The sequence below is a fragment of the Bombus affinis genome, chromosome 14 (genome assembly GCF_024516045.1).
Source record: "Bombus affinis isolate iyBomAffi1 chromosome 14, iyBomAffi1.2, whole genome shotgun sequence".
In the NCBI taxonomy this organism is placed as follows: Eukaryota; Metazoa; Arthropoda; class Insecta; order Hymenoptera; family Apidae; genus Bombus; species Bombus affinis.
The window spans coordinates 9093154-9116114 of NC_066357.1; the positions used below are offsets into that span (position 1 = coordinate 9093154).

At 35.6% G+C, this 22961-nt stretch overlaps 1 protein-coding gene and 2 long non-coding RNA genes across 6 annotated transcripts in view; 1 reads left to right on the plus strand and 2 right to left on the minus strand.

Moving 5' to 3' along the window:
* LOC126924551 (uncharacterized) overlaps positions 1-22956 on the minus strand; it is a 40024-nt gene extending 17068 nt beyond the window's left edge. The window contains exons 1-16 of one of the 4 annotated variants that reach the window (XM_050739173.1): positions 21778-22956; positions 21494-21696; positions 20778-21386; positions 19756-20394; positions 17433-17543; positions 17129-17353; positions 16787-17025; positions 16510-16702; positions 16053-16262; positions 15387-15663; positions 15156-15304; positions 14985-15068; positions 14736-14880; positions 14498-14589; positions 14063-14315; positions 6240-6282 (exon numbers count right to left, since the gene is read on the minus strand). In XM_050739173.1, the coding sequence (XP_050595130.1) occupies positions 6240-6282; positions 14063-14315; positions 14498-14589; positions 14736-14880; positions 14985-15068; positions 15156-15304; positions 15387-15663; positions 16053-16262; positions 16510-16702; positions 16787-17025; positions 17129-17353; positions 17433-17543; positions 19756-20394; positions 20778-21386; positions 21494-21696; positions 21778-22135 (3830 nt within the window). In that variant the 5' untranslated portion in view covers positions 22136-22956. Of the gene's footprint in view, positions 1-6239; positions 6283-14062; positions 14316-14497; positions 14590-14735; positions 14881-14984; positions 15069-15155; positions 15305-15386; positions 15664-16052; positions 16263-16509; positions 16703-16786; positions 17026-17128; positions 17354-17432; positions 17544-19755; positions 20395-20777; positions 21387-21493 lie in introns of all 4 variants that reach the window. The other 3 variants (XM_050739172.1, XM_050739171.1, XM_050739174.1) reach the window with 3 other exon arrangements.
* On the plus strand, positions 4687-5922 carry LOC126924615 (uncharacterized). The gene is made up of 3 exons (XR_007713601.1): positions 4687-5033; positions 5130-5478; positions 5555-5922. It is a non-coding gene; the product is annotated as an uncharacterized LOC126924615 (long non-coding RNA).
* Positions 9018-10080, minus strand: LOC126924628 (uncharacterized). Its single transcript, XR_007713618.1, has 2 exons — positions 9531-10080; positions 9018-9421 (listed from the first exon to the last, which is right to left on the minus strand). It is a non-coding gene; the product is annotated as an uncharacterized LOC126924628 (long non-coding RNA).
* Positions 22957-22961: the final 5 nt, after the last annotated feature.

Here is a 22961-nt window from a genome sequence, read left to right on the forward strand (position 1 = left end):
GCGATAGGAAGCACGAGAGTGGGGGGAGACAGAGAGAAATGGAGTGGGTGGTAGGAGACTTAATGTAGGAAATGGAAGGGAGAGAAAAAATTGGTTGGAAGGGCGCTGTTGCTGGGGGCGAACTCCACCGTTACGAGTGGAGTAAAAACGGTTCGAAAAAGTAACGGATAAACGGAGAACTGAGATGGCAGAAGAATAGTAAGAGAACAAACGAAAAAGGAGTGGGAGAAAAAAGGCGCGCGAGAAAAGAAGAAAGAGAGGAAAAAGGGTCGGAGGGAGGAGAAAGACGAAAGAACGAAGTGAAGATTGGTGGGTGGGGAAGATATGATAGAAGGAAGAAAAGGAGGAAAGAAAGCAAAGAGATACGGAAAGAGAGAGGCGAAAGGAGTGTTTGAGAGAGGGGCGCGAGAAGCGTAGAAGATGAGGCGGATGAGGTGACGGGATGATGGGGAAACGAGTATGGGTAGACATGCAGGCATGCAGACAAACAGGCACCGAGTGGATACTGGAGAAAGAAGTTGAGAGGAAGGAGGAAGTTGCGCAACGGTCAACCGACGCGGCATTAGAGAAACGCATCAAACCAACCCACGTAAATACTTCTTCCGTTTATTTAAAAATATAAGACGATCCAAAAAGATGAAGTCGGAATAAAGATGAAACGTGTGAAAGGTTGATAACACGCGCCCAAGAAGAAGAAAGATGAAGGCACTTATCGATCGATACGATCTGAACATAACGATCTCTGAATCTTGGAACGAGTATAAAAGGAAAGAACTATAAGAAGGCCGTAATAAAATTCATCCCCCGGAACGAGCCGCCGAGGCATGCATCCGATTTCTTTCTTTCTCGACCAGCTCTCGGGTTTGGTCCAGCTCGTTGGTTACCGCCGCTATGCAGCTACCTGTGAGGGAGTGAATCGTATAAGTACGAATAACAACCTGTTCCCCTCTACCTGTTCGGAGAGTAGCTACGTGTATGTGCGCGGATAACAGCTCCTTTCCTTTGATCTCGAATGACAAAAGACATCCTATGACCACACGTATACTCGCTAATTCGCGCGTTTACTTCCTCGCTTCCGTCAAATACGCATATACGCTTGTTTTAAATATTTATAAATACACGATCTTATTTTAGCGCGCTCCTCGAATACCACGCGCTTCCAATCCAATCTTGCATTTGTTCCACGTGTGCACTGGTAATACGAGAAGAAGGAGCGGAGTCTCCGATAACTCTCGGTAGGTAGTACGTTGGAAAGTTACAAGCGGAAAAGTTCGTATTGTAGACCGGTGGAAACATTAAGATAGTATTCTCGGCCAATGTCCGTTCTTCTTCTATAGATGTCACGGACTGGATAAGGGCACACAATAAATGGTCTGTACACAAAAAAAAAGCAATTAGCGACGCATGGTATTGGCTCGTTTCGCGGAAATGGTCGAAACCACCGAGAATCTCAGTCAGTTTCCCTCCAAAACCGGTCAGCTGATGGTATTTGCCCGACCAGCTGAAGGGACGGCTGTCAAGGGTAGGCATACTCGGCCATTTTTAAATCCCTCGTAGCCGCCGATTTAAAAGACCACGCTTGTTTTCTGCCGCGCGTCGGCCTACTCGCCTCAGCCCCAGTCCCGGCCCCGGCCCCGGCCCTGGCCCCATCCCCCACCAGGTTTGCCTTTCTGACGATGCGACGCGACGTACAGTGGCTCACGAAAGTATTTGAACATTTACAATAGAATTTTTTTACGAATCAACACTATGTACATTGTACGAGATTTTCGGAAATATCGCCAACGTTGTAACCAGACGCGATTATCATAATTGTAATACTAAAATTTGAAACCAATCCGAAAATGTATATAAAAGTTACAAGACATTTATTGCAAACATATATTTACTGAAAAATTAGTATACCTCATGAATCGAATAAATGACTAACTAAAATAGCTGACTGTCCATATAATTTGGCGATCTTTGCGAAGCACATGCTTTCCATTTACTGGAAAGTAAATATCTTGTAACTTCTATATACATTTTCAGATTCCGTTCAAATTTTGCCAATGTGATCACGACAACCGTGCCTCGTTACAGTGCTAATGAAATAAAACATTTTTCGTGCAATATATACAGAAAAAGTTTCTTCAAGTACTTTCGTGAGCCACTGTAACTTCGTCTTGGCCTGTCCCGACCCATCAGCTCTTGCCTGCTCTCGTGTTGTCTTCTTCTCGTCTCGTTTCATCTCATCTCGCCCCCTACCTTGTCAAGGCGTAAACACCATTCCGTTCCCTTTACATTCGTACCCTTAGACCGACGTTGGTATCGCGGCTACCTTTTCCCGCGCTCATTCCTACTTTCCTCGTTGTCTCGTTTCTTCACGCTAACCGGTCGAGTTGCAACGAACGTCCACGCACGTTGTCCGCGCATCCAACGAATCGCGCTTGTTTTTCATTATCTCCGCTTCACCGTTTTAGCCTCCAACCGTTACGACGATCACGGTTCAAATAATCAAACGCGAGTCGGTTGATCGCCGCACACTTTCGACATCGAACGGCTATCTTCGATCTTTTCTTTTCACCGCGATGTTACACGTTCGCTGACTGAATTTCCTTCTCAAGTGCTTGCAATTTGTGACTTCTGTTCGTAACGTATGATTTTTTTTATAGGATAATGATCTTCCTATCTCCCTCTTTCTCTCTGTAGTTTAAAGCTGAGATCTTTTACATTTTATCCGCCAGAAAGTATCCATTTATTGGCAAAAATACGTTTTGTACCAGTACTATACAATATACTAACTTTTTTGCTGTGTTTACTGTATATTAATCTTTTCGCGCTAAATATTCCTGTACATACATATAGCAGCTCACGAAAGCATTCGTGGACTTGTAAAAACCTTTCCTTTTCTACGAAACATTTCGAAATTTCATTAGCACCGTAACGAGACTCGATTATCACGATTGTATTGGTAAAGTTCGAAACAAATTTGAGAATGAATATAAAAGGTACAAGATATTTCGTGCAAGTATACATATATATATATATAGTCTTCACCGGAATTTTGATTCAAATGGTTCACGATTAGAGCAATTGTTCCAAGTTTGCAGTTCGCTCTTAGGATTTCGCTATTTCGTAAAGTGGGAAAATTTAAGAAGAATGACAATCAACGATACGCTTAAATTAGCAAGAAGCTAATAGAAATCTTTCAAAGCTTGACAGTATGTGCACGCCAATAGCGCAATTATGTTTTGTAAGGTGGTATGAGAGAAAAATGCGAGACAACCGCAGAAAATGATCTGTAGTTTGATAAATGGAATTCTACGGTGGATTTATTCGAAGGGAACTGTATAAATAAAAGGCTCACGACATCAATAGCTACGTTCTAACGACAGGTCCCACACGGCAACAAAGCAAAATAGACCAAAAGAACGAAACGCGCCGTTTTTCCTTTCGTGGGCTCTTTTCTTGAAGATTTCAGGTAAGTATACAGATCCTCGTGACCGCGAGACACAGGTACTACACAAACATGTTCAACATCTTCTCATACCTACCTGAAGACTCGATTCAAAAAATACTCCAATTATGATACTCATCACGAGCGGCAATTTAGTTTTTCGTATATTTTTCGATATATTTATCGCGAGTCTTTCGAATTTGTGTCCTTCGTTCTTTGACTGCTTCGTCGATTCTTCTTTTTTTCTTCCTTTGGTTTATTGCACGGTTAATTCGTAAAATCGAACTTAAAGGTTAAGAACGACGGAGAAGAAAAGAGAGGAAGAGAGAAATTCGGAGGGAAGACTAGGATGGCGGTGGAAAAAAAGCGGGAATGTTGCGGCGATCAGCTGAGAAATATTCCAAAAGAGGCTGGTCGGTCGGCCCTTTCGACAAACCGGTTAGCCTGGCGTGGGGCATCTTGGCGGGAAACCTCCGCCAATGACAGCCGCTGCTTTATCTCTTTCTCACTTCTTCCCTTCCTCCTTCCTTCTCATTTGCTCGTTTGTCTTTCCCCTACCTTCCAGTCGGCTTTCTTAGAAGGAACGCAAAGCATTTGCATTCACGAGGGAGACCACCGCATAGATGCCTGGCCTGTATCGCGTACACGTTTTGTGTCGTTGACGCGTATCTATGAAAAATTCCTCTTCTAACAATTCTCAACAATTGTTCGACAAAAGGAAGTAATAGCGATAAAGCGACCGAAAACGTGCTTCATGGTAATCTCGATTAGTAAAAGCAAATAACGAATTGTAAATAGATCTCGCTTCGTTGGCAACGTTACTGCTCTTCCCTTTAACAAACTTTTCGGTCTTAGAATATCATATGAGAGTTGGTATCTACTGTATATTACATTGTATGGTAGATGCCTGTGAATATGTCCAAATACGATATTTCTTTTAAATTTCTGTTACATACGATAGCTAGCGCTGTCTATGCGTATGTACAGCAGCGTGCAGAGATCTTAAAACTCATGCAGATTAGTTCAAATAACTTGACACCACTCTGTTGAAAAATCATTATCATTTAATTAGGTTGGAATATTTTTTCAAATTTCTACTCTCGTCCTTGTTAATCGATCCATGTGACTTCAAGCAATTCGAGTCTGTTGAGCGAGATTGTTATCTTATCTGATTATTAATGTCGTATTAGAAACGATTAATGTAAGCTTGTTATAAACCTAATTAGAAATCTGTGTTCTCAAGTTTCTAAATAAAGTCGAGCTGTTATTGCTTTCAGCTATATCTTGACTAAAAGGAAACAACTGTTGCTAGGTTATGTAATACCATCCCAGTTTCGTACTTGCCAATGTCGGTTCCCTAGATCAAGTCAATTTTTTCTGAACTTTGCGCTCGCAGCTATACTTCGTATACGTGATATTTTTATTAGACGTTACTAAGTCATCGCTACAATTTCATTTCATTATATGCTGAGTTCAATTTGCGCGTAATAAAACACTCTGTTACGCTGGTTCTCTGGTTATGACATCAACGGAAACTAGTTCGTTACCATCCTTCCAATGAACATAACCTATCCTTTCTGAAGAAAAAGAAATGGTATACTATTTCATATTTTACGATGTATCAAACATGATGTGTCTCATTTCTTATCATACTAATCGCAACATATAAAAATCAAACATTTTTGAATAGTTTTATAGTTACGAGATACAGTGAACGATTAATTGCTATTACAAAATCGCCCAAGACTTGTACAGTACTGTGCGCAAACGTGATCGGCGGGAGTAAAATTGCTAGAGACTTAGTTCACGTGTGGTCTCTCGTGTAGCAAAGTTGAAACATATACACGACCCAAACGCACCCGAACCGTCTACGAGCTAAAGTGGGCGGCGTTATTCTTAGCGAGTAGGGATACGATGAACTTGCTTGCCCGAACCGTTTTGCTTGATTTTTTAACGGTCGCGTCACGAGAGCAACGAAGAGAAATATAAAGATAAAATATCGGCTACTGCAGCAGAAACTTGCTGGAATGCGAACAAACGTAAGTAGACGAACTAACGCGTGATATAATTTTAACAACAATTTCCGTCTGCTGTTTGTCTACTTTTTTGTAAAAGGAATAGAAGAACTCCAGAAGGAAGAAGAAGGAAAAGGAGGGAGGATGATATCGAATAAAGCGTAGGAGCTAGTTGAAGCGTGAAACGGGAAAGAAAACCGACGAGTACGGCGCCGAACGAGATGGATAAGCTTACCAGAAACGGTGGGAACCGGTGAGTGAGGTAGAAAGAGAAAGAAAAGACAAGTGAATCTTCCTCGCGATGAATGGAACTAGAAAATATGAATGGTCTTGGTCAGCGTTTTCGAGCTATAGCGTTCAACGAGATATCCAGTACATGAATGTGTATATATTGTCCATTTCAAAATATTTCAAATGTCGAATAATTTGCAAATGATGCGTTAATACGAAATGTTAATTTTGTTTATACATCGTTGATTTTTTAGCATGGTCTCGAATAATTCGTAAATAACGAACGAATGCTTTGTCGGTATAATGATATGACGAAAAGACGAAACAAAATGACGAAGGACTTAGAGTAAACGATTTAAAAAATGATATCTCTATATTCAAGATTTCGGATAAAAAGGAGAGGTACATATTGTCAACTTTTTATAAGAGAAAAATATTAACGATAGTGTTACAAATGATGTTATGTTAAGACGTAAAGTTTCTAGTACTACGTTCGACGAGTTAGTATAAAATGTTACTCGACTATATGAATCGAAGCCAAAAAATACACTCACCGTTTTTTGTCGTTATAACTGGATTGTTCATGGTGATCCAAATCTGGAATTAAATAAAAGATAAGATTAGTTGATATATAAGAATAAAATACATGCATAGAAAATTAAATTAAACAATAGATACATATATAAAAATATATATTCTACAAGCATACATTTCTTCATTTTCGATCAGTCGAACGATCTGCAAGCATTCCTTCATTTGTAAATATCCTAGATAGAAAGAGTTCTTATATTAAACGCTATGCTGACCGGATAGTTAGATATGAGAAAAATATAAGAACATGAAATCGAGCAATAACGAGTGTATTTTGCGTAAAAGGTAAAAGAAAAGGTGACCGCAATACGAAAATAGGGTCGCTAGAAGACCGGAACGCCTTTCCTCCTTATTGCGTTCACTGTACAGCATTTCCGCAGGAAGTTGGTGCAGTGTCTGTGACGAGTTCGTTCGTTTTACTGGTTACCAACTTCTTACTAGTACATTTGTCCTTTTGACTATTATTTATAAACAAAGTATATCTTCTACTTATAAATAATCTACGCTATACCATATCTATACTATATCTTTTATAAATAAAGCAAGTCTTCTTATATAAAATATTCTAAATGATTTTTTTTAAATACACTATTTATTTAAAGAAAGAAAAAGGAAAAGAAAAGAGGAATACTCTGTTCCGACATATTATCTTTATTCTACCTCTTAGAGTTAACTCAGGTAGTATGTTTTTTTCTTCATTAACGATTCTTTTCATCTTGTCTTTCCTTTTCCTGCGATGGCACGGTTAAGGTGGTTACGGTTACGGTGGTTACGGTTACGGTTGACGCTATGCGGATACGGTTACGAAAATGAATAACTCTTTTTTCGCGACTGACCAATCTTGTCACTGCACCAGCTTACATCAGAATTGTCAAACAGATTCCGAGGCAAGCGAAAGACTACAAATAAAAAGCAAGAGGGAACAACCGTTCCTTTACTACTGCACAAGACTGTATCGTGGCCAGTAGTGAGTAAAAATATTGGTACAGGACAGTTTTATTTCTAAAGTCTCGTGTAAATTTCCTTGAAGGATATGATCCTTCGCTAATTTTTTTTGTAAATTATTAAGTTTTAATGGATTTGCGGTTCAATTTCTTTAGTACAGATTTTATGCTTTAGTCGTCGCTGGTGTTAAAAGGGAAAGGATGCTGAAGGTTTCGAAGATGAGACTTAAGCTGGAACATGGAAAGATCTAACATAGACCGTTGGACCGCGTAAAAAACGACGGTGGTTAAATATACACCACACCACCAAGGAGAAAAAGATGAGGGGCAGACTTTAGGGTGGAACTGCATTTGTACATGTTCATGTCGACTTTTCGAATAACCGCCCTCCTACTAAAATCTATTTTCGACGTGAATATCTGTGTTCTATAAATAAAGAATAAATACAAACTACTAGCGGAGGAGCTGTCACAGTCACGCGGACCAGACTAGCGAGATTAGGATGCAGATGTCGAACGTATGTTCCGTAATCATTAGAATCGTACGTGCACACATCTATGAGAGTATACATGCCTGTACATGCTACCGATCGATATCATATCAATAAAATTCAATCAAATAAAAATCGAATTTAGACAAACGTCTGAACTAACGTTGCAGTAAATGATTATCACGCATTGTTCAATGTAGCTAATGTTTATCTGTTTATCCACTGTTATTTGTATTTGAAATATAAAATAATACGTTAAAAATAATTGTCGAGTAAGAAGGAATTGGTTGGTGTTAAAGCAGATGGAATAGAACGATTGTGCAAACATAATGGTGGTCATCTGACCCACATTATAATAGAAACTTATCATAAGTAGTCCGAACTACGTACAGTTTATTCATATCTCTTAGCATTTCTATTTTGAATGAAGATTATAGGAGGAAAACACGACAAGTCAATATTTCTCAATATCCTGGCTGACCACTTGGTAACCAAAAGAGTGACTTATCGTTACTTGCATTGACAAATCACTCGCTATGCGCAGAGACATATTACGTTTAAAAAAACAAAAGGCAAAAAGTTCAAGAAATGTTATATAAAACTACAGAATAATTATACAATTACGATAGCCACAAATAATATGCAACTAGTTACAAGTGCATTGGACTTTAAAATTCCTTTACGTAGCCTCCAAATATTAACAAATCGTTAAACTAGAACATACTCGTTGGTGTGTGAAGTAGACGTAGCAGAATAATCGTGCAAATATAATGAAACGGTGTATGGTCGCAGAGTCTAACCGTTTTCATCCAACAGACTGTCTTCGAGTCGATAACCGAGAGAAGAAAAGCCTACGACAATGTACGGTGGCACGAGCCAAGTGGAGGGTTGGGGTTGCAACGCGTTTCACTCGGGTACCCACCATTCGTGCACTCGCGTACGTTCGTATATTCGCTCAACGATGGTAAGCATTCGACTACACACTGCCAGGTGGTGACTGTCGTCCCATGTGTGCTCATATGTCTGCCCCCTGAGCCCTTACCTTCCCCTAGTGGGGTAAGTACCGACCCCTTGGAATACCAGGAGACACCAGAGGCACACGTTAGCGCCCCATCGTTTTCCTGCGTTCAACGCTCTAGTACCCGACTACACCTAATTGCTCCCGTTGTTCCTACCGTGGATCATATATTCTCTGTCTCACCCCTTCTCTTTCCATTTTCCTTATCCTTTCGCTTATCATCCATTTTCTTTCCTTTGGCACAATCTCATTTTTTTGTCCTATTAAGAAAAACAACAATTATCCAAACTATAGGGAAAGCTAGTATATTTGTATTGTATTTATATAATCGCATATCTCAGCTTATCTACGCTCATCGCAACCGTAATACGTTATATATCATACACTTAAGCGCACAAGTTCCCTATGCTGTACTAGCGTTCATACAACTTGCACAATTTCGTTGATGAGAGAAAATTCGACGGTTGACCAGTAGAAGTATCGATCGGTTAGCAAAAAAACGACAGGAGATATATATAGGGCGCGGACTACCCTCGCCAACTGGATATCACCGAATCCGATTGTAATTTTTATAAATAGCTGCTTGATGAACGTGAAATATTTCATTTTCCTAATATTCTTCTAACGCGTAGGCTCTTTCAATATTAATACTCTTTCTTTAAGCAACAATGATATTTTGCTTCTATTTCTATCCTATTTAAATAATAAAATTATTTTACAACGAATAAAAAGATGAACAAATTGGATAGCCAAATACATAACAAGAGAATAAATAGAAGCTACTAACAAATAAGTCACGAACCATGGAATGAAAGAGTTATATATCGCTCGTTTACCACACAGGTGCAACCCATTGCACCATGACCGTCATCGAACCGTCAAGGTATCGAACTGGAACGTTTCGTACGTTTACAAAGTGACGCAAAATTATTGCAAAATTAAAAATTATCGCAAAACAATTTCCGGTAACATGAGATAATCTTGCTTATTAATTGTACATTCTTACTCCTCTTCTCAACGACCTTCGATGAATAACATACCTGAAAAGAGGGTAGCACAGGTAATAAGGGAAACCCCTACCTATGATTGCTTGAAGATTTGAGAAAATTAACAACGTGCTTTATTATCTGTGCTCGCATTGTCTTACGTGTACTTGCACAATAACTGATCCAATATTATTAATGAAATCTGTACAAATATTTTGTAGCAAATCACAAATTACAAATTGACGGTACCAATAGATTCTCTCGCATAATTGGAACATGTTTGATAATAAAATGCACGAAAATTTACGATCGAATTTTGCAAATAACAAATAATCCAATTATCTTATTTGACATACAGTTATAAAATTATAGTAATTAGTGCAGAAGTATTCTGGTTGTTGCCCTTTTGTTTACTATACAATACTAATAAAAAAAGGAAACCCTAGAAACACAGCAAGTAAGTAGGGGGAGAAAAGACGGACTATACGTTAAATAGATATTTCTGATAACGTGTGTGATTATACACGCGCGTGCATCAGCGCGTAATATATGATAAAGCACAAATGGCGATTAAACAAAGGTCACCGTTCAGGGAATAACACAGCTGCTAACGAAATACGTTTCACCGCGCTCTTGCTCTTCCGCATCGCGAGTTGCGATAAACGTCTGTTTCCAACGTTTCAAACTGTCTCAAACGCTAACGCATCTTTGCCATAACTACGGAACGAACAATAAAAGCGAATGTCAAATTAAAATATTCGAATAGATATAAAGTCGATCAAGAAGAAAAAAAGTGGAGCGGAGAAGCAAAAAAAAAAGATTATAGGAAGGGGAAGACGTCGTGGACGTACAGAGTGAAAGAAATTAAAGAAGGAGGGGAAAGAAGAGAGAAAATGACGAAGAGATGGTAAAGGGCTTCGAGAATCTATAAGGGCCTATAAGGTGTGAGGGGTATCTCAGGTTTTTGTATTCTCGAGGGTTTCGGTGTATTAGCATTTCTCGTGGAGCCGGTAAGGCAGGTCTTGCAATCTGAACCTCCGAGTTTTGATCGGCAACCTTTAACGGTTATAAACCGAATTACTAATCAGACTTTTTTTGTCAACCCAAACAGCTTTCCTTCTGATCAAAGAAGTCAGTCATTTCGTATTGGTTCACCATTAGTTCTACCAGATGACTTTTTGTTTCAAAATAAATGGAAAAATAAATGTATATGAGAACATTACTTATGTATTGAAGCAATCATTGCAAATTGCTCTGCATTAATTTGCTGTTTGCGCAAAATAACGTATTTATTCCGTTATTCTCCTTCCAACGTGAATAGCTTATTTCATATCCCCACTACGTTGCTCTTTACCCCCACTCCATTCCACCTTAATCACACTCCCCTCCACTTGCAGTTTTCTCTACACAACCTCAACATTTTTTTTATTGTCGATAATTAACCAAATATGAGTAATTTATGAACCAGAAATGAGACTTAACTCATAACTGCTATGGTGGTTATTTTTGTAAATAGAAATGTTTAGAAACTTATAAAAAGTAGTATTGCAGGTAATCCGGGTAATACATCGTTATATAGTCGTTAAGTTATACATTAACTAACTACGTAGTGCTAGGAGAGGGTATTTTCCAAATTATCGTGAAAATGAAAATTACCACGGTTTTATAGCTCCCACCTTATCAATTATGCGTTAGAAACACGCGCATACGAAAAATTATTCTTTATACAAATCTGATGACTAAGATATGTCGATGTATTTTTTGAGACACTGTACTGTTGTAGTTTTGCAAGTATTCATTTTGCTTACCTACTACATTCTCATCGATTACATTGTTCTTGCGATTCGAATAATTGCGCGGTGAGAGCGCGGTGTTCATCAAGCTACAAACAATTCCGGAAATCGGTGACACGAATGCTGCTGCTTGCTCTTGACGTTTGTCCGGTGAACATTCGTCTATTTCAGTAATGCACGATAATACAGACACACGTCTACAACCAGACATCGTATCTCTTGTACGTCCAATTTTTTCAATACTTTCAATGCGTCTAATAGGTTTTACGTGCCCTTACAAGGACTACGAATCAAAAATAATCTGCAAACGGAAATATAGAAGAGATGTATATAGAATCTACGTGAGAATTTGAAGAAATACGAATTTAATGATAAATGATAAATAACGAAGGGCGAAGAACGAACTCAATATTATATTCTAAATTTTAACATTATTAAATTATATATAATATAATATAATATTATTAAACTAAAATATTTTTTAATTATTTACTTTGTTCTCTCAGTCTAAATAGCTATCCAATTAAACTTTCGAATAGAAATTGTTTCACGAGTTAATGTGCAGTATCTTGTGAATCTTTCTTATACTTAACCTGTAATTAGAATTAGAAGCAATTAATTATACGTTTATCTCTTGTCAGTCATAAATATCAAATCTGACCGATATCAACAATAAAAGGTTTCAGTATCTTACTTTTTACCTCTTTAATAACACATGTATAACCCTAATTATTCAATCTCAAATGCATCGAAAAACACTTTGACAATAAAAGATTTGAACAGAGCAACACACGTGTTCCCCTTGCTTACTTCGTTGATACTTTTAATACGTATAATATAATAGAGAATATAATAATTAAATTTCACTAATTACATAACTCTTTTGTATTATATTGTAATTATTTGATACACGGAACGAATGATAAAAGATAAAATCTTCAAAAAGTAAAAACTAAAAGTAAGAAATTTTGAGAAATTTCGTAATAGAAAAATAGTTTTCACACTATCGATACAAAATGTGTTCTATTGTATTTCTAATTTAATAGTTTAATTACTCTTATATACATGCTACGTTATACCTCATTTATAATCATTGAATGACAGAGAATCGTCTTTGAACAGTAACAGAACGAATGGAACAAAGGATAAGAATCGGATAGCGTATTTACACTGTGTAGGGTTAGGTGATAATAACATTAAATAATTTAAGATGATTTCTTATTATCTTTTATAGGACGAAACATTCTGCTTTAATAGTAACTAAGTAATATTTAAGAGAAATAAAATAATCTGTAAATATATCTTTAAATTAATCTTTCAGTTACTTACCTTTCTTTGACCAGACTTTATTTACAAGAATTTTGTACAAAAGTTTCCAACTTGAAATATTGAAAAATCAAGTTTTTTACACTTTGTACTAATTAACTGTAACGATTCTCTTTTAACATGGTAGAACAACATATCAAAAACTAAAATCAAATACATATATAATTTCGCTGACCGAAACACGATAATCAAATCGAACTTCGTTGACACGTATATCGAGCTAAACAAACTGACAATGATGACAAGCCCGCGTAAATATATTATCATTGCATATAACGCCACCTACAAAAGCGCAAGGAAATAAATCAAGAAATCAAGAATACAAAGGAGACAGAAAACCGTTGAACACATGTTCCTATGTGCGCCGAACATAAATTTACACGACTATGAAAATTTTCCTCCGCTATTTGTATCGGAATAAATATCGAATTAACACAAAAACAAAAGAAACGCTTCTATAAAACAAAGTTTATATAATTTATTTAATGTGCATAAAATCTCAAATATTTTTTCCATCGTTTACGTATAACAATATTCATTCACTATAAATTACAATAATAAAATATATGTCCTGTATAACCAGGAAAGTAACAGCTGTACTGTAAAAACATCATAAATAAGTTTAGACTACAATTTTTTTTATGATTAAAAATACGTTATGAATATCGTTAGAATAAAGGCATCTTTGAGGATCGGGCACCTTACCACCGATCGAGGCGAAGTAGTATAATACAAGATAGTAATCGTAATGGTAATAAGTTCTGAATAATACTACAAATACAAACTTTTTCGCCTTATTACCATTTTGCTTCAAATATGTAGCAATGCGTATGATACATATAAAATTGATTAGAAAGCACTTTCGCTCGTTTTGTGGTATATTTTATGTATTCTAGATACAAAAATATGTGAATGTCGTTTCCCTAATGCAATATGTTATAAAATATTTTTCCGAGTAAATTCGGTTGGACTTAAAGAAACGGCACAATTTGACTTTGGTAAAGATTTCGAAGACATGATATACCCACTTTTTGTTGCGCATGTTACAAGATTTTTTGGCTTCGGCGGAAGGGGTGGAGGTTTCGATGATTTCATTACACTTAACGAGTTGACTTGAGTATCGAAAGAATCCAAAGCAGTATTTCGGGAGCAAGATCCATTCTCTACAACGGTCCGATCTCCGTCCGTCAAAGTTGTATCTAATATGAACGAACTATCTGATGACTTACTCTGCAATTCCTTTCCAGTAGCCAATACATGGAATCGTTTATCAAGATCTCCATTCTTTGCTGAAGCCAACGTCGTCGTTGCGGTTGATGTTGTTGTTATAGGTGTTGCTGTTGTCGTATTTTGATCATGTCCACCACAGTTTTGCCGTTCGTGAATCGAACTGTAAAACTTGGCATTTGCTTCGCAATTGGTAGTTATTATCCTAGGTCTTCGAACTTTGTTGCGATCCGTCGGCTTACCATTTTCCTTGTTCTGATCAGTAATTTCATAGCTTTAAGGGTCGAAACGCAACGCATAATAAAAATTTCAAAAATGAAATGTATTTAAAAACGTTACTACGATAACTGACAATATGCTTTATGAAAATGTTTGGTACCATTGAAAAAATACGCATTATTATACCCCAGAGCATATAAATTTCGTTTTTTGTTTACCTTTAAAAAGTCTGGCAATTCAAAATTGATCTCTGTGCCTCTCTGATCTTCTAATCTAGATCTTTGTGCCCGTTTTAAACCTTCGTATAAATCTATAAATATAAATATAAATATAAATATAAATATAAATATAAATATAAATATAAATATAAATATAAATATTATCCTATACTTGGATAAAGATATTTCTAATTCTATTATTAGCAATACTATTCACGTACTATGATATATAATTTACCTTCGCCGTCGAATTTTCCCGGTAATTGCAGTTTTACCCCGTTCCGCCATTTTGCTATTAAAGGAGGATGAGATTTGGCAGTTTCTTCGGAGACATAATCGTTCGCATTGCTTTTTTCGTTCATATTACATTTAGGCTTCCCTCCCTTTAACATTAAAATATATGGATATATAAAAATCGCTCTTCCAAAACAACATGTATGTATACTGAATGTAAGTAAACATATAAAATAACAGGCATCTACCATACCTTCTTTTTTCCATGCATTGTAGAATCTCGAAGAAAAAATTTACTCGGCAAGATAGAGGAACCCTCAGAACGTTGATCGTCGGACTATACCCCAGAAAATAAAATAACCCATAAATAAAAAAGCAATTAATTTCTTCAGATAATTATTTAGATAAATAAAACATTTCTTACCTTACATGAACCATCATTGTAATGATATTTACTCGCACCTTTGCCCACCAAAAGCTCTTCAAATACTCTATTTGTGATTTCGTCTAGAGTGGATTGAGAATTTGATCCATCATGAGCGTATTTAACTGTGTTCAATTCTTTCTGTGGATCTACAAAAATGTTTCCCCTCAAATTATTTCAACATGTTTTACCAATTTCTTATAGCTTACTATATCCCAACATTTTTATTACCTTGATCCTTTATGTTGGTCAAAATTAGCCTTGCAGGAGCATCAATAGCCTGTACATCCGTACAAACACGGTGGTTTTCACTCCATACAGTAATAGTTTCTAAATTAAAACCATACTTATTTAGAAGTGGCCTTAGTACATCTTTAAGAGTTCTGCCTTTATGTGCAATCACAGTTATCACTCGACGGGAAGGTAGATCGACTTTCAATATTTTCGTTGGTACAACTTCCACTTCTTGACCAGCCAGTACCGATGATGGATATTTTGTATCTATAGTCTGAAAACACAAGAAATTTTTTATCATTTTCAGATATTAATACTGTATAGGTAATAACAAGTACAACGAATATTCGTTTCCATTAGATTGTTTATACTAGATTATAAATTACGCGTGTACGGCATACATAAAATACGTATATTTTACATCATGTTTAATGCAAATGTGCCCAACTACAAAAGCTACACCAGAAATGCATGCATAACAATTCTCATAAAACAACAATCTCCTACAATCGTTATACCATTCAACCTTATCATTTCATTCAATCAGACTATGTGCAAGAAAGAAGCACGTCCTATACATAGCATGTTTAACAACAAATTATTTTATTAGTTTTGAGCGATAATCTTAGAAGATGCATTAAATAAATACAAGAGATCACAAACCTCATCTGTAGCAAGGATTAGAACGTCATAGTTAGAATATCGAAGAGCTCTTTTATCAAGGAGGCGTGTAACCACATCTTTAATACTCTCCATTTGGCTAGTTGGCACAACCGTAGTCGATCCATCGGGTAATATTACCCGACATAACCCGGTACATTTGGCACGAACTTCTTTCGTTTCATTCGACTGTCCTTCGTAGGACGATAAAGACTACAAGTTATACATACAACAACTTTGTAGATTCGAGATTAAATGTGTGCTTAATAACACTAACATTAGCTTTCAACAAACATCTGCGCATAGTTGCAATACCAAAATATCTACTACACACTTGCATTACAAGTAAAACTAACACATACAATGGTTATACTTGCCTTCGATATAATTGCTTTACCAAACAAAATAGTTTCTAAGTTTGTTTTAATCACAATGTAAGAGAAAAAGAAAGAATACTTACATGTTTGTGGAATGATTGTCTTAATGCCAAATCCCATGATGCTAATGAAGACCTGCTGCTAGATATAGAAATACTGTCGTCGTTGTTATTACCTTCTGCTTCTCTTTTCATAGTTGTAAAGCTCTTATATATGGTCTCATTTCTATTAGGGCCTTTATTATATTCTGATTCCCCACGATCTTTTGATTTAGATCTAAAAAGACATTACTATGACGAATATACACTGAAAACACTTATTTTCAATTAATATTTATTAAATATTATTTATTATCAGTACCTGTTTTTTCTATTCCATGGAAGAATAGATTTTCTACATCGATCTTCTGCATCTGAGTGACTCTTTTTTAGCTTTACACTAGGAGAACTGGTAAGATTTAAATCACAATCTTCTACTCCAGTTATGGAATTTCCTGTTTCTACACAACGACGATATAAATCAGATCTTAAAAATCTCGGATAACTATCAAACTTCATTAGATTAAAAACCTGTTTTTGAGCCTGAAAATAAAATACAAACTAACGATTTCTATTAATACAGAACAACTAATATAATGTTAATAATGGTAATAAACACAATTGCAGAATTGAACAGAAGAATAAAAAGACATGTCATGAACACCTGTAAGAAAAGGTCAGCAGGTGCTTCACTAAGAAGTTCTTGCGTTATTTGGCCAGTTGCGTGGCTATCAACGTTTACAGGTTCAGCTGCTGTAGTGGACAAATGACGTTGGTAAATTTGATTTGCCAACTTACGTCTTGTAGTAACATCTTTAGTATCTTTGTATCTCTCACAAGCAGCCCAAAAGTAAATATTTTCATGGCTAAATTCTTTTTTTAGAAATTCCTAAATTATAAAAAGGAAAAAGGTATTAGAAAAATATGCAATATGTATTTATTTAGTGAAAATAAAATTTCATTCTTACCGCAAATGTTTGTAAACCTTTTGGATCTTCTAGTAATTTTTCAAAACCATTGGCCCATGCATGTATGTTTTTACAATCGGTATTCTTATCGCATAATTGTGTACTACCGTGCTGTGTGAAAGAAGCATTAAAAAAAATTATATTTTATTGATAACGTCGTTAAATGGGATTAAACGAGTCATAGGGGAAACGACCAAGCGCGTACGCCTTCAGCCTTATTCGAACGTTACGAATATTACGATTATCATATACAAGAATTGCAAACATAACAAATATTACAAATATTAGTTAAGAATAAATCGAGGAACAAAAAGAACGGTATGCAATAGATATAATCACTAACTTTGAACGGTCTTTAATAATTGTTATTATATAACATTTAATTTACTTGTCAATAGAACTTCATGGTCTTTTATACATTAACTCCAATTCGTATAATAGTCCATCTAATCCATTGTACTACAGCTATAATTAAGCAACTGTATATAAGTCGTTTTAACTTTAAATATTTATAATTATGAATTCAAAAATAAAAAAGAGAGAGAACTACTAAAACAAGAAAAGCAAATATAAAAACGAAAAATACTTATAATTGTACGTAATAGTAAATAATTCTTAATACATCTATTTCCTCCCTATTTCGTAACATTCCCGACAACAAAAATATATAACCATAAATATCTGAGTCACTTATTTAATATATATCAATCGTTGATAAGATTTGAACAAGTACATCATAATCACAAATGATTGAAATAGAATTAAGGAAAATATAATTGTAAAAAGATTGAAGAGGGCGCGAAATCATAATTAATTTCAATTATTAGAACGATAACAATACGTATCGGTGTAACAGTATAACGTATCGACGTAACATATCGATTTGACGTTGTCGACTATTGATCATAGATCAAATCATTAAAATTTCATTTTCTGTTCTGATTTATAAAATAATAATAGCCAGAATGCTCTTCGATTTCACTTTGTCACTTCTTTAATGTAAACAACTGATTAACTTTGAAAAAATAAAGAACGTCGAACTAGAATCCATTAGATGATCTCCTAGTAATTCCGTAAAATGTTGACCGTGTCATACATACCGATTTCACCACGGTATCCATGTCGTGATCGAAGATCGTATTCCTTCGTGTATACGCGTAACGATCCCATTTATCGTAGGAAAAATAAAAATACTTATATAAACATAATACAGTCAAGGAAATAATTTTCTTTGGTATTAACTATCAAAACAAGATTGCGGTATGCTCGTAATAATAAGGGCTCCGCCCAACTGCAGCGATGCACCCGTTGACAATTATGATTCCGCACACGGTGTCTGTTCAACCCAATGGTCAGCCGAACACGACGTACACCGACAGAACCGACACGATCGACCGATCGATTTCTTACAATCGAACCGATAATTTACACGAACGATTATTCAATTAATTTTTCTAAATAATTAATTCAACCATGATTCTATACTAATCAACATTGTAACTGTTGCACGACAGCGTCACATTCATTTTGTGTGTAACATGTCACTCTCATGTGCACTACCGCTACGGGTATATTCGCTCGTACTTCATTTCCTTCTCTTTCTCTTTCCCTCTCCTTTCCAAGTTCCAAGCTCAGTCGGTCGGTCGGTTTATCCGTCGGTACCTTCATTTATTCATACTAAATATATCTTCTTTCCTACTTTTATCTACTTATTCGATTTCTTTCGTAAAATTATTTTCGTTATTTCATTTAAAAATTGTAAAACTATCGAACCGAAATACGATACTCTAATTCCCACCATTCTCTCTTTTTCTCTTCTTCTTTCGCTCTCTCACTCATTCACACATACTCTTATACTCGTGTATTATCTCGCTCACTTATTCATAGAACTCACTCATTTGCTCATACTTCCCCTCTATTCTCATATTTCTTTTTCCTTATTTGCACTTTCAGGCATTATTCCTTCATTTAATGCAAATATTTAAATTTTTTCCTCCTTTTTCATTATATTTGTATCCCATTTGTTGCAATAATCTCAAACTTCAAATTGCTAACTCATTTAAGAACCAATTAATATTCCGTGTATAACGTAAGACGTTTATGCCCCCAATGAGAACAATATCGGACCCGGTATTTGAGACAAATATTCCATTTTGAAATTTATTGGATATTGTAATAGAAATGTTATAATAAATATCCATTAACTTTCTTAGATTTTTTGAAAATCCCAAACAGGCCCCAAACACGATCTGATCCCGAATCTTCCACATTGTAGACCGCGTTAGCAAAAGTACGTATTGGAAATAACAAATAAAAATCTTACCAGACAGATATTCTGCGCACATGTCCCAACGTTCCTAATTTCTTGCAAGCTTCCCCAGGGACGTGAATTATCCGATTTATCTGAATAAGTTTGGCACAGTGGTCGAACGTAATCCATGCTTGTATTAAGGTCTTCAAAACTATGCACTAAAGATTTGGAAATGCCAGAAAAAACTTTCGGGCTAAACTTGTCTGGTACGTCGATTTCTTTTGATTCTGCTAGTCTCGTAAGTCCCAACAATTGCGATTGCGACTTAATTGCGGCATCACCGGGCGTCTCAACAGGATCTTTTAAACCGTGCAGCATTGCGGTGGTGCAAACGGACACAAGAGAGCCAACGGACGAACTAAGCAACCCCTGCTTAACTGTTGAAGCAGATGGCAATGGACAGGTGGGCAAGTCCCCCCTCTTCGTTCCCTTTTGTATATCGGAATTCATGTCGGAATTTTCTATCGCTTCCGAACACGTACTTATGCCATTGCAAAAATCATTAAACATCACACTTTCACGAGGCAATTCCAAACTATCTTTGCACAATTTATTTGTTTCGTTCCAACATGTTTTCGATACAGCTCGTACCGTTAGTCTCAAATCTACAGCTTCGTTACCGTATGATCTTGACGAATATTCACACGCATCCTAAACACATATCATGTTAATTAGAAGCAGACCTTTATTTATTAAGTAAAATGAGAACTGTTCAATTTAGAATAGTTACGAAAATATTTTAAACTCTATCATATATTTTAAGTATCTTTTTTATAACCACAATGGATTGAATAATACCCATATTACAATCATTAAAATTTCTTTAGAATTCAGATAGATAGAATGACAAAATGTAACAGGTGTATCCATGAAGAACTTTATATTTTAAATAACAAAAAAAGGACTACATACATTTCAATATATATTTACTGATTAAATAACAAATATTATAGAATAGTGTTATTACAATGTAAATCCTACAATCCATTTAATATTAACTGAATGAACTGCTATGAGCATTTTAATCAACATACCCTATATTCCAAAGTTGGACATCTTCTTCGGGGAATATTTTGTACAATATTTTTATCTGATCGACTTGTACAATCATCCTTATAGCCAATTCCAGAATCACTATTACTCGAATGAGCTGTTGATGTACTTATATTGCTTGGTTGCGGAGAAGCAGTTTCTTGATGTCTCCTCATTTCATTATATGGATTTGTGTCAGTAGCTGTTGAATCTGATATGTATAAAGTTTGTATAGCACCAATCAGACCATTGCAACTGTCTGGAAATTCCTGACATACATTTAGTTCAGAAGTTTTGGTGCATGTAAAACCAAATATATTGCACACACTAGAATGTACTATATGATCAATTAATTTATAGTATATTGTAAAAACATGGCAGGAATTGGAAACAATATTTTCTTTATCTTTAACAGATTTAGTTAATATCCCAAAATACTGTTTATCTTGTTCAGAAAAGGAATTACAAAATATTATTCTATAGGACGGATATTCTGCTATAACACGATTTTCTGAATTGGTGAGTTTTATATTTGCTACATGTATTGTTAACAATACTGTGGTTGGATTTCTTTTCTCAGCTTTCAACCGTTTGATGCATTTTCTCAATACCTAGAAAAATAAATATAAATTAGTGAAATCGTATTAGATCAAATTCAAGGATAACTTAGTGTTTATAGAGAATTAAGAGATAGTAATGATAGTGTTATCAAAATTACCTGCATCATGCAAGACGGATGCAATTGATTTGGAATGTCTATAGTTCCGAGGTAACCAACAACTGTTCTATGCACTATTTTCTCAGAATCTCTTTTATGAGATGCTGGCGGTGGTGGTGGTGGAAGAGGACTAGACATATCCCAGTGATAATGTAAATTACAGTAAGTTCCATGGCTTTGCAATTCAGGTGGTGTTTTTCCTGCTACATCAAACATAGCACCACTTTGTAAATCTCGCACAACTTTGGCAACTCTACATTGTAATTGTAACGCTCCCATATTACTTGCACGAGGTTTATGAATATATTTGGGCTTGCAGCGTACTGCTGTTACTCCTTCTTCATCAGAGGAATCAGAATAATAATTTTCAGCTATTTGCAACTTTAAAATACCCTTTGAACGACCAATTAATTGCACAACATCGTCATGGGGCAGTTTGCTAACATTGTGGCCATTAACAGATACTAAATAATCGCCGGCTCGTAATCCAGCAATATCCGCTGGACTTCCTGGAACGATGCAGCTCAATATGCAAGGTTGTTGTCCCGAGATCGTAAAGCCAAATCCCTTCATTCCACGCAATACCTCGACTGCCCTTACACCGTAATTCACTCGCTTTTTCTTTTTTCTGTTTTGGTGCATTCTTAGATTTTCTTTTCATCAATTCATACAAGTTTCAATTTATCTTTCTAATTTGTCAATCAAAGACTATCGTTCACCTAACACTTTCACGATCCAAAAAAACTCCCGAATCATCTTTCCCTAAATTCCATCAGTTTCTTTTAATTTTTTCAAATAATAAGTGAAAATATGAAAGTTGAATGATTTTTTTATTCTATCACTCGATCGACTCTAACTAATCATCTATAGAGGATCTATAATCAATTTCTATTTGAAATCGGTTTTCGACCGTTTACGCTTGCGGTTCGTGACGGCGTTCTTTCTGCGCTTTTGCACCTCTTTCTCTCACACTCTATTACTTACTGCATCACTAAACTTTAAAACAGAATTTTTCAAAATTTTTTTACTTGTGTATATAACATCCTATCTTTGTTATTACCATTGAAGTATGTACTAGTATTTATCTCATACATCTAAACACACGAACAACTATAAAATGTTTTGGCAATCTCATTATTCTTTTTCTTTTACTTCTATCCTTTCACTCCCTCCACTTTTCTTTCATTTACATCATTGTTTGTACCTATATTCATCGATCCATACACTTCCGGTATACAAATGCACATTCTACTAGAAATTTCATAACGAAACACTTTCTTTCTTCGTATGGAATCCTATTTTCGTACAATAAAAATTCTATTGTTGTTAAAACCCTGTATGCCTCCCAAGTAATTTTATAGCGTTTTCTTTCCACTTTTATATGCTGATAATAAAAATAAAAAACTGTTATGCAAAGTGAAATGAACTTTCTTCATTACTTATTTTTTTTTTTAAATTCAATTCTATT